This window comes from Malurus melanocephalus, unplaced genomic scaffold (genome assembly GCF_030028575.1).
Source record: "Malurus melanocephalus ecotype Western Australia unplaced genomic scaffold, MMel_1.1 scaffold_197, whole genome shotgun sequence".
NCBI lineage: Eukaryota > Metazoa > Chordata > Aves > Passeriformes > Maluridae > Malurus > Malurus melanocephalus.
Genome location: NW_026623429.1, coordinates 179,117 through 193,805, shown reverse-complemented (window position 1 = coordinate 193,805; position 14,689 = coordinate 179,117). Strand labels below are relative to the sequence as shown.

General features: G+C 42.4%; 1 protein-coding gene across 1 annotated transcript in view; it reads right to left on the bottom strand.

Moving 5' to 3' along the window:
• Window positions 1–14,689, bottom strand: part of LOC130577840 (potassium voltage-gated channel subfamily KQT member 1-like) — a 279,642-nt gene that overhangs the window by 121,667 nt on the left and 143,286 nt on the right. Inside the window, exons 13-16 of the mRNA XM_057373452.1 lie at window positions 13,391–13,466; window positions 9,176–9,270; window positions 8,153–8,193; window positions 5,459–5,520 (exon numbers count right to left, since the gene is read on the bottom strand). Of these exons, the coding sequence (XP_057229435.1) occupies window positions 5,459–5,520; window positions 8,153–8,193; window positions 9,176–9,270; window positions 13,391–13,466 (274 nt within the window). The remainder of the gene's footprint in view (window positions 1–5,458; window positions 5,521–8,152; window positions 8,194–9,175; window positions 9,271–13,390; window positions 13,467–14,689) is intronic.

The window sequence follows — 14,689 nt, the reverse complement described above, 5'->3', positions numbered from 1 at the left end:
CTGCCCTCTCCATGATGCCCTGGGCATCCCCTGTCCTCTCCAAGGGCAGCACTGAATGGGGTTTTTGTGTTTTTTTACTCCATCAGCGTGGTTTCAGCCAAGATAGAGAAGCAGCAATCAYGCCCCGAGTGCTGATCAGAGCAATCCTTGGGACTGCTGGGAATGAGATCAAACTGTGGGGCTGAGCTCAGTCGGTGCAGTCCCTGGGGAGCAGCCACTGCCATCTGCACGCTCGTTTATTGGGCTTTGGAATTATTTCATGTTTGATTTATGGCCGTGGATTGCCTCCTGGCAAACGTTCCTTGTGTGAAACCCTCTGTTCCTTCACCCTTTAAAAATCAGGGTCTGATCCGTGTGAGAGCTTCCTGATGAGTTCATTACGGTTTGGATCAGGCCTCTGGGTCCCAAAACTGGCAGATCATTTTGCATTTCTGCCCAATTTTCTTGCTCAAATTGAGAAGAAGCTCAGTATTTTTCCATCAGTGTTTTTTCTGTTTACTTTTGGGAGAATCCTCAGAGCGGGTCAGGTTACTGTGATAAAGAAAGGATCTGATTTGTATCTGACATACAAATTTTGGAAAGGATCTCAGCCTGAGGCAGACATCTGCCTCAGGGAATTTCAGCCCAGATGGCTGGAGTTTGGCAAAGATGGAAGGAACTGAAAATAGAGTCTGTAATGGAAAGTGTGTAGAACCTTAATAACAGGAGGGTGCTACCAAGTACCACATATGATACAGCTCCACAACAAAAACCATAAGGGAAGCATTGAGGGAGGATTCTTTCCATCACGCCTCAGAAAATATGATCTCTCTTCTCTTACTTGAAAAGATATCAGAGTTAGCTCCTCTTTTGCCTGATCCTCCAGAAATCACCATCAAGCCCAGGCAGCTCAAAGCCAGCCTTTCCCTCTCMAGTGTGTTAAACAAGGTTTATTTGGGAAGATTGACCCATCCCAGAAAACCAGGAGCAGTCAGGGCTGCAGGAGTTCCTCTCTGCTCTGAGGAGTCAGTGGCAGTTCAGAAAAGCTGTGTGGGGGACATCTAAACAGTTGTATTTCCAGGTGAAAAACCCATCTTGGTGTTTCAGCACAAGAATACAATTTCAGTTCTACRCTACACAGCATACCATAAAGATTACCTCAGTCATAACAGGTGAAAAACGTGGTTTCACTCAGATTGGTTCTGAAATGTTTCTGCTTTCACCTCGCTCCTGTGAGCAGGATTGTGTCAAATTGCAGAAATTTGCTGSTGTTTACACCCGTGTGGATCCTGAATAACTTCACTGGCACAAATGGAAGCACCAGTCGGCCTCAGCCATCAGGGCTCTCATTTTTCGTTAGTTTAGTTTTGTTTTAATTCAGTAACAGATCAAAAATAAAGCTGCAATGACATCATGCTGATGGCACAGAGTCAGTGGATTCATGCTGGACTGCTCCAGAGTAAATGAGATAAGGCTTTGACCTAAAATAATCCATTTGCAAACAGCCTGCTGGAAAGCTTTCTGCTGTGGGATGACTCCATCCTTGAGGAACTGGGGGCAAACAACCCACAAACACCTCAGTGCCAAAACATGGCTTTGTTAACAAAGGGGGTTATTTCAGACATTTTCTCAAAACCTCAGAAGTGCAGCATGCTCATACTGAACTGACTCATTGTGCGCCATTTTTCAGCTTTTGTTTTTCTTTTTTGCTCCTTTCTCTTTTTCTTTTAAAAYGCTTTTCAGTTATGCCCATCACCCCACTCACAAATTAGGGGTTTAAAGTGGTAATTCCTCCCAGCCCTTCGTGCTAGTTGCAGGCACTGTCATGATAAATAATTCACTATTTAATGGCTCCTGGTTAATCACAGAAGGGATCAGATTCACCAGCACCCATCCCTCCTTTGTGACCCAGGAGAAATGAGATGGTCACCCCACTCTTCTCTGGGCCCATCTTTTMGGTCCCAACTGAAAAACGAGTGTTTAAATTGGTAAAGAGAGAGTTTACCACCACAATCCAACCTCTACATTTGTTTATGTTGGATGACATTTTTGTCCTGGCTCGCATTACTCAGATGGATAAAACTCAGAAGGGTTCTGYTTTACTGCCCTATTTTCTCTTAGTGTTGCTGCATTTTTTAAATGCTACCAAATGGTTGCTTTTGGCTCTCAGCATTATCACATGTTGTCTATAAGTATGGAAATAGTTATGGTAATATGGACATAAGTCATAACTGTAAATACCACATAAAAAAGACTGCCATATAATTATAAAAATACCTAATAGATTTCTTTYTCAAAGACAACACAGCTGTCCTTTCTAACCTTTCATTTGCAGATTCTTTTCTCTCCTGTTTTTATTTATAGGCTGCTGTGCAGTTTGACATAGCACACCATGATTTTTGTTTCTAATTTTGAAAAGAAAGGAAAAGAAAGAATACTCATTTCATCGTAAAGAAGCATTAGTTTACAATTTTCAAAAGAAACCAACGCCAGCTCTAGAACATCATCTTGGAACCAATCTCACTCTTAATACATTTCAAAAGGATCTGTCAATGGCTACATACCACAATGTGAAATTAAACCCTGCCATGGAAGCACGGGAGGGGTCGGCCAAATGGCACTCATCACGTGTTGGGAAAGAAGCTCTGCTCTTCCTCTAAACATCTCCGTGCTTTKTGTGAGAAGAACCACACGTTGGCCACACCAAAATGAGATTTGATATCCTGCTCGAGGCAAAAAAAGGCTGCAAAGTGTCCTGGGCAAAGTCCCAGTGTGCAGTGGGCTGTGGCAGGGACAGGAGTGAAGCTTTGCACGAAGCTGATGGTGCCAAAAAGGGGGTGGATTTTTCTGCCTCAGAGCTGCCACCACTCCTTTTACCTCTTTCCAGTCAGCTTTGAAATGCTTCAAGGCAAAAAAAAAGTAGATTTGGTGTTTCATGGCTCTTATCTCCTCCTGTTACTGTGAACTTGCAGGAGGAGCCTGTTTGGTCACAAAAGAGGGGCTGTAGGCAGAGCTCTCATGGTCCAAGGCTGTTATCTTTGCACCTCAAAAACATCTGTGTCTCAAAGCTGCTCCCATCAGCACCAACCCCAATTTCTGCCTTTCTGTATAGAAAATGCCACGTTTAAACTGAAATAACAGCAAACCTCTGCAGGAAATGGAGCTCCTCCTGACCATCAGAAGTGCTGCTCTGTCCCTCACTCTGCAGAAGGAATCATCTGCTTTATGCACAACAACCCCCAGCTCTGAATCTCAGAATCACCCTCTGATTCCCTTCTGYAGACACACTGAAATAAAGAACTGCAAAATGCTGCTGGGGAAGGTCAGCCTGGGCCAGAGGTGTGCTCATGGCTCATTGACACAGCTCCTTTCAGCAGGGAAAATGCTCAAAGCCACACTGCATTTTTATCAGTGTGCACTGACTGGCCTTTGTCCAGAAATGTGTCATTTTATCAGATGTGTCACGCTTTTGGGAGGCTGCCAGCACTAGAGTGGGTGACTGAATGTTAAAATAATTTCTCCAGGGGGAAGMGGTTGATCCCAAAGGTTTTCCAGTTCCAGGGGGAGATCATTTTTCACCACCAGCTGGAGCTGATGTCAGACATGCCCTTGCTTCATTTATTCTTCTCAGAGGTTGAAGCTCAGCTTGTCCCTCCTGACTCCAATATTCCTTCACCACATTTGGGCACAGAGCAGCTCCTCCACAGTGAATGGCTGGAGCAGGAGAGCCCATGAGACATCGGAAGGTGATTTAGGGGAAGCAGTGTGACAGCAGGATGCAGYAGTTTCTATTGTCTCATTAAAATAGATATCTGGGAAGCTGAACTTTGTATTCATTATGTCAACCTTGTGTTCATTAGGTACTCACTATGCATTTTAGCCCAAAGTGCCAAAAAGATGCARATACAAAAAAACACCCAAAACAAACCAAATAAACCAAAACCCCCAAACACATGGCAGCGAAACCCTGAGCAAACCTACACAACCACTATTTGCCCTTTTTCTGCACCACATCTACTTTCTTAGCAGCAATACGAGAGTGAAGCCCCAGACACCCAAAAGAAAGATCCTTTGTACTAAAAGATCAAATACCCTGGGTTCCMTCCAAGTCTGGCATTTTATTTTACATTTACAGTTTGGTCTGAGAACTGTAAAGGAAGCTGCAATCATCGACTCCTCTCATGAAAACATCTTGATACATTTTGTTTGYGTTTTCTCCACAACAATAAGCAGGGAGAGAGAAATCACCAGTTCCCATGCAAAAGTTGAAGGCCCAAGTTTAATTCCTTAAATAAAGGAGCAGCTGAGTCTTGCCCACTAAGGGCTTGAGCTTGCAGTGATTTACACAGATCACACCTAAACGAAATGAAAGGCAGAACACAAGCAGAGATCTGCACAGAGATCAGTCACTGCAGCAATTCCTGCACCTCCTGGAACATTCCTCTCCTCACACCAAAATGCCTCTGCAGCACTCTAAACCAGGATTTGAAATAAAACTGATCCATTCACACAGCACTGTGCTAAAGCTGGACCAAGGCCAGACACTCTAAAAACTTTCTCACCTCTCTCCTTCATAAACAYGGAGCAATCAGGACCCCATGAACTGCTGTTCCAGGGTAATTTGCAATATTTGCAGGATTTCTCACTCAAAGCACTCCAATCATTGTCACACACACCTTTATTGCAGGATTTTCAATCTCTATTGTGCATTTCTCATTATATGCATATTCAAGAAACCTGAATGAAGTCATGGCATGAATTTACAGAATATACAGAGTTTATCTCCTTTGGAGTGAAAAAGACAAACTGAATGAAAGCCATTTTCACTGTGAATGGCTGTGTCTGCACAAGGCACMAACCACTTTAAAAGTTAACTCAGATAATGTCTTTATCTGCGAGGCTGATCCTGACACTGTGCAAGAAAGCTAAAAATGAGAGAAAATCTGTCCTTTGRCATTGCAGTGTCACACATTTCCAATGTTGTCCTAGGAGATTGTATTAGTTTAATTTCAATTTCTGCTTTTTGGCAAGATGCACAGTTTTTAAGAATTATGGAAAGTTTCCTTCCTCTTTCCTTCCTGCCTCACTTGCACAGAAAAAAGTGAAAAGCGAATTTGCACGACAAATTTGAGTGAGACAAGGATACAAACAGGCAATTTCAAATGCAGCAAATAGCGAGGAATCTCAGGATTTGTAACTCAGATGCCAACTGCTGCTATTCCCAAAGATTYCTGACACTTCTGCTTAATTCCACAATTCTTGTGTGACTTTTATAACCAAGGACCAGAGCAGGTAAATGGTAAATGCTGAACACATGATACTTCATCAACTCCCTCACAAAAATTAGGATATTATTCTTGATTATGGAGCTCTGTAATTCTGAAGTAAATCATGCCAAGATACTATCTTGCAGGTCTCTAGATCAGATATCATTGCTTAGRAAAAAAAAAAARAAAAAAGCAAGCTTTCATGCACTTACCTTATCCTCCAGCCGGATCAGTCTGGCTCCTATGCTGTAGTATCCTTTGTCTACTCCTTTTTCTAAAGAAAGAAGAATAAAAATGGGACATCCATTAGGTGGAGGACAAATTCAAACTAAAAATTGTATCTCTTGTATTTGAAGAAAAAAAAAAAGGAAGCTGGTAATAGTAGAGTAGCATAAATACATGAACATAACAAAGCTGTAGTAATTTTCAAAAAGTGCATTCAAAGCAGTTAAGTCCATYGTGTGTAGGGAAGGTCAAGTATGACACTCTTTTTATTGGTATCTTTATATGTGTCTGTTGAGTCCATAAATTCTATGAATATATTCTTTACCTCTGTACCAACACTTTCTGTTATTAAGGCGTATGTTTATGGTGACAGGAATCTGTTTCACCTGATAAAATTGTGTCCCCTGGAACACAAGCTGGGAAATACAAATAGCTTCCAATACAACTCAGACATTCTCCTGAGGATATTCATAAAAATGGGGTGCAGGTCMTTGGAAATGGGATTGGATTATTTACTTTAGTGGTTTAAATCCACTCCTGGCTGTAGGAGTTTCAAATAAAGGTTGGAGACACCAACACCAGAACAAATGAAAGGGGAGAATTCCTCACAATGTGCACACGAGAAGGTGAAATGATGAGAATATTTGTACAAAATATGGCAGATGCTGTGAGTTTATCRGGATAATTAGCCAAGTTTGTTGTGGACAAAGCATTTTGAGCACTAAATACAGTGCAGCCTTGCCAGGAAGCCTTGGTGTTTAAAAGGTGAAAGCTTGCAGGAAGGTTGGAGGGTTTTTTAAATTATTTTCCCAAAGCACCTTCTCCTGGCTCCATCCGAGTCAGGGCTGCTCTGACCCAGGGTGGCTTTTATTCTCTTCTCCAGTCCTTATCTTGTTTGAACACAGCTTTTAATGCTTTTTTTTTTTTTCTTGGAGAAACTAACTGGAAAAATAACAATAATTGCTTCCAGTGAATTCAGATTCTGGGTCTTTCATGACATCATTCATTTTTGAAAGGTAATAATGCTATAGACAGGCTGCAATTACTTGACATAATATTATCAAAGTTGACAACAGGGTTTCAATAACAGCCTGATCCAAACCCCACTGAGGTCACTGGAAAGATTCCCATTCATTGCAACGGGCTTGGAATCAGGCCTGAGGATTCTTTGAATGGGAGTATAATAAAACAGGGAAAAAAAAAAAAAAAAAAAGAGCTGTAAAGGAAAATTCTTTTCATGTTTTTCTCCTCGGCAGTTTAATTTTCTTTGCATTGTCATTTCTTTGGTGCTTGCCATCAATACAAAAATAACACAGGCCAGGGGAAACACTCATATGGTTAAAAATGAGGGTTTTAGCAGTGCCTGGAAAAGTATGAAGTGTGATATTGAAAATGCATGTTCGGTATAGAATAAGGATGCATTCTGAGGAAAGCTCAGGGGAAACCCTTTTTCCAGAGGAGARGGACAGTGCAGGAGTCTGTTTGAAACCCAAACACACAAATACCACACCCACTGAGCACAGTTCACCATTGGAAGATACTGGGAGCAGGGGTGGGCTGGACAGCACCAGGAGGAATTGCAAACCAACTCTGGATTTAGTTCTGCACCCCTTTTCTCTGGAACCACTCATCTGATTTTTGGATTTGTGGGGGGTGTAGATAAAATAACTACTAGAACTAATAACTTCTGGTTTTGGTCCTGAAACCCCAAACTGAGTCACTTTTCCAGTCAYTTCCTTGCTGCTTTAGATCCTTCCCAACACTTGCTGGAAGCCTCAGCCCCACCCAAGACCCTCCCAGGGGTTCCTATGACCCTTTTGACTCGAAAATTGGTGAAACCAAACTGCCTGAACATCTTCAGCTTCCTGCACCTTTCAGAACATTATTTCACAGGGAGCTTCCAATTGTTCATCTGCTCTGAAACCAGAAAGTGTTTGACAGAAAGTGCTTCCAGCACCCGTCTTTTTGAGCACAAATTGCAATTCCAGTTGGGTAATGCTATACTTGAAATAAAGAATACATTCTTCSAAGTAAGGGATGTTTTTCCATAAATTTAGCTTGCACATTGTGGAATGAATGCCCAAGTATAAATATTTGTAGAGCATTCAAGCTGACAGATTCTTTTCCTGCGGTCCAAAACCAGCTACAGGGAAAAAGGATTGTACTACTGAGCCTTCTGCAGCAATCAGASGTTGAAAATGTGTTTTGAATGATATTCCTTGTTCCAATAATATTAACCACTGATAACAYGCCAGCTTTTAGAGGCTCTGAAATTACTTTGCCACCCTCAGCTGTGCTCCAAGTCACTCGGGGGACGTGGGACGTGAGTTCAGAAAGGAAGAAACTTTTTAAAGTGGAATCAATAAATATTGTAATCCCAGCACAAAAGATTTAGAAAGAATATTTTTTATGGACAGGCTTCCCTCAATTTATTTCTAACTCATCATGTGCTGATACACATTTTAAATTTATTCTTAATTTCTATTTTCTCCTCTACCATCTGAATGAAGGCTATTTAKCTCTACACAGGCACTCCAGGGCTTATTAGCAGAATTACACTCATGTATAATTGGCTGGATTAGAAATCTACATTACTGCAGCCAAGGGTATTTTCCCAAAGTTATGAAGAGAATGATGAAGTTATAAAGAGAATAATTTTGCATCAAATGCAGTCACCATACCTGGGAGGAAAAGACCTGGCTTTCCCAGYGATTGGTCCAACCTGAGAAGCAAACACAGAATTACCAGCAGAGCAATTACCAAACCATTTAAACTCTGTTGCTAAGCACAGGAGCAGAATTTACATGAGAATTTACAGTAGCTCTAAACCCAAACCAAAACAAGCAAAAACATGAGACCAGCATGGCTTTCTGCACACACAGTCAGCAGTTCAGCTCTTGAAGAGCTCTTCCTCCCAAACCAAGCCATATTATTATTGTTCTTTTCAATATTTCTCAGACTTWCAAGTTGTAACTAAAACAGAGTTCTCCAGTGTCCTGTGTAATCTAATAACAAAGACTGTACAAACAAAATGRCTTCTTAATAACATTTGCAACTATTCCTAGAGCCTCATGCAGGCGGATTTAATATCTATATGTGTTGACACAGTAGATTCCATTCAATAGGATTTTCTTTTTTTTTTTACTTTATTTCATTTAAGGGCCAGAGGAGAGTCCATTCTGGTATCCCAGTCCACAGAATTAATTTGCAAAGAGAAAAGCACTTTGTGCTGAAGAAGAGAAGAGTTTCGTGGCAAAATATTTCAGCTGCAAACCCCAAACTTGGAGAAAGCATGTGCATGGAGGAATGTGGGCAGGGAAATGTTCCAGATAGTGCAGCACAAGTGAAACAGATTTCTCTCAGTTGTGGAGAAGCACAGAGTGGAAACAGAAAAGTAAATCATTATTTGAAAAGCTTTCCTTTTCTGAGAAGAGGACAGAAAAGCTTGGATCACGCTATAAACTTCACAGCATGCACCTTCATTTCTTTTAATTCCACTTGGACAAAAAGGRGAGCAGAATAAAGGATAATTGTAAACTTGGTCATAAAATGGGTTAAAAATGGCTCCAAGTTAAATCCTCTAGATATTGTGCTCCCCGTTGTGCTTGCAATTTTGGACAATTACTGTTCATTAAGCACACATCTCTCCTGAGGCCAGCTGGCACTGGAGGAATCAGCTATTTCATGAGGCACACAGGGCATACCTTCTTTGAAGTTCTTTGATGCGAACCATCATGTTGAGGTGGCCCTGGGAGTACTGCTCGATCACATCTCGGACATCGTACGGCTTCCGCGCTTGCTGGGGAGAGCAGCCCAACATGGCAAGGTCACTATTGGCTAAACTGCATTTTTATCTCTGAAAAGCCTTCATTCTATTTTTTTTTTTTTTCTCTTCCATGCCATTTTGCAGCAGTTGTCGGAATGAATAAAAAAATCTGCAGGCGTTGTGGGAGTGAATATTTGGTGTGGAGATGGAGCCAAATGATTCCCATTAGTGTCAGTCAGAGTTTTGTCTTCACATTGGGAGCAAAACACTCGCCCTTCACAGTGGGGTTGGGAAACACGAGCCCAAGATGGGTCATTTCTCTGCAGCTCCCATGTGTGGTATCTCCTGGCTCATTCCAAACCAGATGTTAATGATAATTATTRTGATGATAATCGTGACTGAACCCCAGGGATTGGCCCAGCTCAGAACACTTGGACCAGAATCGAATGTCTCTGCAGATCAGAGATGTTTGCTGACAGAAATATTGCTGCTGCAGGAACGGGGAGGASAGATGCTCTGCCTAAATCAGGAGACTGCTGCACGTGGGTTTGGTCTGTACTCCTTTGGTCATGACACCTTTGAGATCAGGAAAAAAGGTGCAACTCACATAAAAAAGGATGGTTAAAAATGCAAGAGAGGGAAAAAACTGCCACCTGCCCAGCTTCATTCGCATCCTAATGAGAATCCAGATTCTTCTGCCAAGTTTGGGTTTCTTGYTGCAAGAACTGCGGCCRAATTTTGAAACAAGTCTAGGGAATYTGCATGAAGTGATGTGGTTATAAAAAGTGCAGCATGGTGAAATTTTAGCAAGTAAAATCAATGTGYGTGTGTGGAGGTATAAATGCAGGTCATGTCCAACATTTTGAGAACCCTTTTGGGAAATGTGGGGCAAAATGTCTCCCTTCCTGGCTCTGACTCAAAAAAAGAAGGCGGGGGGAGCAAAGGTAAACTGCAAACGTAGTAATTGGAAATTACTGCAAACAGCTCATTAGWCATGGTGCTGTCTGTTTGCACTGTGTCCCGGCCATTAGCATGCACCAGTGCACACATGCATTGAACACCTACACTGTGTGCTGCAGTCATGCTTGGAAAGCAGCCACGGGATCCTACAAATGGCAAATGCAAGCATGGAACTGGAATGGAAACAAATCTTGGGAAATGAATGAAGGGCGAGAGCTCTTCGTGACCAAATGCCTTCCCTGCAATCAGCCCTTCCCTGCAGCACCACATGCACAAGAGCTGAGCTCTGAAGGGGGGTGAGTGTGCATTTGTGTGTGTTTGTGTGCATTTGTGCCCAATTGTGTACATTTGTGTGCATTGGAGGGGTGTGAGTGTGCATTTGTGTGTGTTTGAGTGCATTTGTGTGCATTTGTGTGTGTTTGTGTGCATTTGTGTGCATTTGAGTGCATTTGTGTGCATTCATGTTAATTTGTGTGCATTTGAGTGCATTTGTATGCATTTGTGTGTGTTTGTGTGCATTTGAGTGCATTTGTGTGTGTTTGAGTGCATTTGTGTGCATTGGTATGCATTTGTGTGTGTTTGTGTGCATTCATGTCCATTTGTGTGCATTTGTGTGCATTGGAGGGGTGTGAGTGTGCATTTGTGTGCATTTGTGTGTGTTTGTGTGCATTTGAGTGCATTTGTGTGCATTTGTGTGTGTTTGTGTGCATTTGTGTGCAATTGTGTGCAATTGTGTGCATTTGTGTTTGTGTGCATTTGTGTGCATTTGTGTGTGTTTGTGTGCATTTGTGTGCATTTGTGTGCATTTGTGTGAATTTGAGTGCATTTGTGTGCATTTGTGTGTGTTTGTGTGCATTTGGGTGTGTTCGTGTTAATTTGTGTGCATTTGTGTGTGTTTGTGTGCATTTGTGTGCATTTGAGTGTGTTTGTGTACATTCATGTTTATTTGAGTGCATTTGTGTGCATTTGGGACAAGAGGCTTTGTGGGGGAGGCAGGTTGCAGCTCTCAGTTTCTCATTTGGTTTTGGGGTTTTTTCTCCCCCTTGCCCAGCCCCACATTGTGCAGACGCTGACACATCACTATTTGTGGCCACAAAAGCAGCCCATTGTCCTCACCCCGAGAAGCAGTGCCAGATTCACGCTTTAGATGGACCAGTGGGGGTGCTTGGAGAGCATTTTGGCGAAATCCCGTGTCCTTTCCTTTGGACTCTCTATTTAACCACCGTGCATGGCACAGAGCCTGGATGTGCTGGGGAGTTTCCCCCTCCCCTCTCCCCCATTCTGCTCTGTGCAGAATTCATTTACTCATTCCCAAYGAAATTTCTTTTGCTCCTCAAAAGGAATCCTCTCTCTGTTGTCCCTTGTACCAAACCATCAGCTCGAATCCTGTGTTTGCAAAGTTCTGTGATCTGCCTGAGTCCTCTCTGCAGCTCAGTAAAAATATCCCTCCAGCTTTCACCRTTTTTCTCTCCTCTTTTCCCATAAAGCTGCAGATCTGGGCACCTCATGGCCTGCCAAACTTTGGCACAATCGCCTGTCATGTTTTTATTAGGAAATGCTAGAAGGATCCAACCAAAGCCAGGAGGTAATGGGYTCCCAGGGACGTGTGCTAAATGCAGAGCTTGAACAACTCCTTCAACTTCCATTCTGTCCATAATCCCCAATCCTGGCCATCTGAGCTCAGTATTCCACATTCAGCATGCAAAACTAAATAATATTATCCAGCTTTGAACTTCCAAAATCTAATTAGCATTATAAACTGTATTTCATGGCCCCAAGAAAGGAAGAAACAGAAGATTATTCCTTCTTCTTCTTTTTCCCTGTCACTGACTCAGARAATTCTCTCCAGAGACTGTTGAAATTCAGTTTTTAAGGTTTGGCATGACTGCTACTGGCTGATATCTTMAGAATTCTGTTGATTGAAATATCCTAATTTTTAGCCTAACTCATTTATAAACTGATCGTATTTTCCAGAAATGGTGTCTCTATTTTTTATTTTTTTTTACGTTTCCCATGGTGTTTATCTCTCTGGTGTATTTACAGAATAATCCAGCTCTGTTTTTTTGCTGAGTTTAACAAAATGACTTCTCYTAATCTACTTTCAAAAGGTAGGGTTATCTGAAGGTACATGTCTGCATGAGATTAGGAAATGTATGAGATATTCTGCCTGCCCTAATTCAGAGTCTTCTGAGTGCTGGRAGCTTATCTCAGACTTCTATCCCCTGCATTTAAGTGCTCAGCTTTAATCAAACTTCCCTGTAATGCAGGTTCTTCATTCATTTTTTTAAACCTCTTCAAAAGGATTATGAAAGGCCATTAACTTGCAGTGGATGCTCTTGGACAGAAAAGCATGAAYCTTGAGATGGAAATAACGAGGGCTTTGAAAATCAGTCCAGAGGTTAATTTTTCATTTCCATGGCATTTCCAGCCCATGGATGATGAGAATGATGATATCAGGATCACATTCCAAACAAGTTTTATCATAGTAAGTCTCACTAAACCAGCAAAATGAAACATTATTTCCAGTGCAGCACATTTAATCTGAGCATTCTGTAACCTGACTGAGAAAATGAACTGAACATTTCACAAAGACAGCAAATTTCCAGAAGGAAGATGCTCCACAATTTCAYAAAATGTGGCCTATGATGTTGTGATGTCCCTTTCTGGAAGATACATTTGGAATGTGGGCTCCAAGTGTGAAAGCAGCTTTGCACCCATGGTGCTCATGAGTGAATCCTATTGATCTGTCAGCCATCCATGGTGTGGAACTGAACATTCCCCAGCAGAGCAGTTGATTGGGAACACTCTTGTTATGATCAGGATTTTTGCACACATCCCAACATGGGTGTTTTCATCCCAAAACCAGTGTTTCCCTCACTTCTGCTAGTGGATGGGCAAGTATTGGCCAGCTCATTAAAACAAACAGAACCCCAAAAATAAGTGCAGCAAAAAGAGAGAAATTAAAAAACCCCATGGTGACTCCACAATTCGAGGGTTTGTACCCTACTACAGCCATGGATCATTGATCATTTTGGCCACACCATTAAAAAACCCACCAAAGGTGTGAGATCAAGAGCTTCAGCAATGCCCTTGACTCCTTACAACCCCATTCACGGAGAGAATCCTCCTCTGAGAGCACCTCCAACATCCCACCATCTCAAGAGATGCTTTTGAGGTTCACACTGCTGCTTACCTGAAATTTCCTCCTGGCCACAAAATACTGCATTCTCCTGATGACTCTGACAGCTGTCCTGTGTGCCTCAGTCAGCCTGTGAGGAACACAAACAGGCACACATCAGCTGGGGAGAAGGAGGAAACTTCTCTTCATGGAGGATGTTGACCCTGAACATTGACAATTCCACCCGTGTTTGGTGTTACAATGCACAAATGCAACCCAGGCTTTGTTCTGCTGCTTTGCCTTTTTGTGAGCTGTGTTCTGAGTTTTCCAAACTGATCAGTGAGGCAATGGCAGMAGGTGTACAAAGATAAAACACGTGCAGGGGATTAGGAAGGATTACTGTCAATGCACACAACTGCCATCAGCCTGAAGAATGGGAGATGGTTTTAGAACCGTGACTGCATTCCTTATTTTGCATTTCTGAGTGTTTGCCCATCAGCTCTATTGCACAGAAATTCAGTCCTTTTAAAAGTACTTTGAGCTCTCYAGGAAGGAAAGAAAAATTGAAGTGTCACACCCTAAAATAAGAAGAAAAAAAAAGATCACAACACCCTTAGTCTGCACACATGTGTGTCTGTGCTGGTATTCAAACATGGAACTGCTCATTTGAKAATTACAGCTACTACTGACCAGGATACATTTATCCCCGAACACAGTCCAATACATTCACCCTGCTAAACCTTATATTCTGTCCCAAATTCCTGCATTAGGAAAAACTCTTTCAGCCTTGAAGGTGCCAGTCTGTCATGTGCCAGAGAAAAAAAGCACAGAGCTGCTTCAGGCCCTGCTTTGGCAGTGCTCAGCTGGAGCACTGGGTATTTATCCCCCAGGTATTTTGGCTCAGTAGGAGCACTGGGTGTTTATCCCCCAGGTATTTTGGCTCAGGAGGAGCACTGGGTATTTATCCCCCAGGTATTTTGGCTCAGTAGGAGCACTGGGTATTTATCCCCCAGGTATTTTGGCTCAGGAGGAGCACTGGGTATCCATCCCCCAGGTATTTTGGCTCAGTTGGAGCACTGGGTATTTATCTCCAGGTATTTTGGCTCAGTAGAAGCACTGGGTATTTATCTCCCAGGTATTTTGGCTCAGTTGGAGCATTGGGTATTTATCTCCAGGTATTTTGGCTCAGGAGGAGCACTGGGTATCAATCCCCCAGGTATTTTGGCTCAGTAGGAGCACTGGGTATTTATCCCCCAGGTATTTTGGCTCAGTTGGAGCACTGGGTATCAATCCCCCAGGTATTTTGGCTCAGTTGGAGCACTGGGTATCAATCCCCCAGGTATTTTGGCTCAGGAGGAGCACTGGGTATTTATC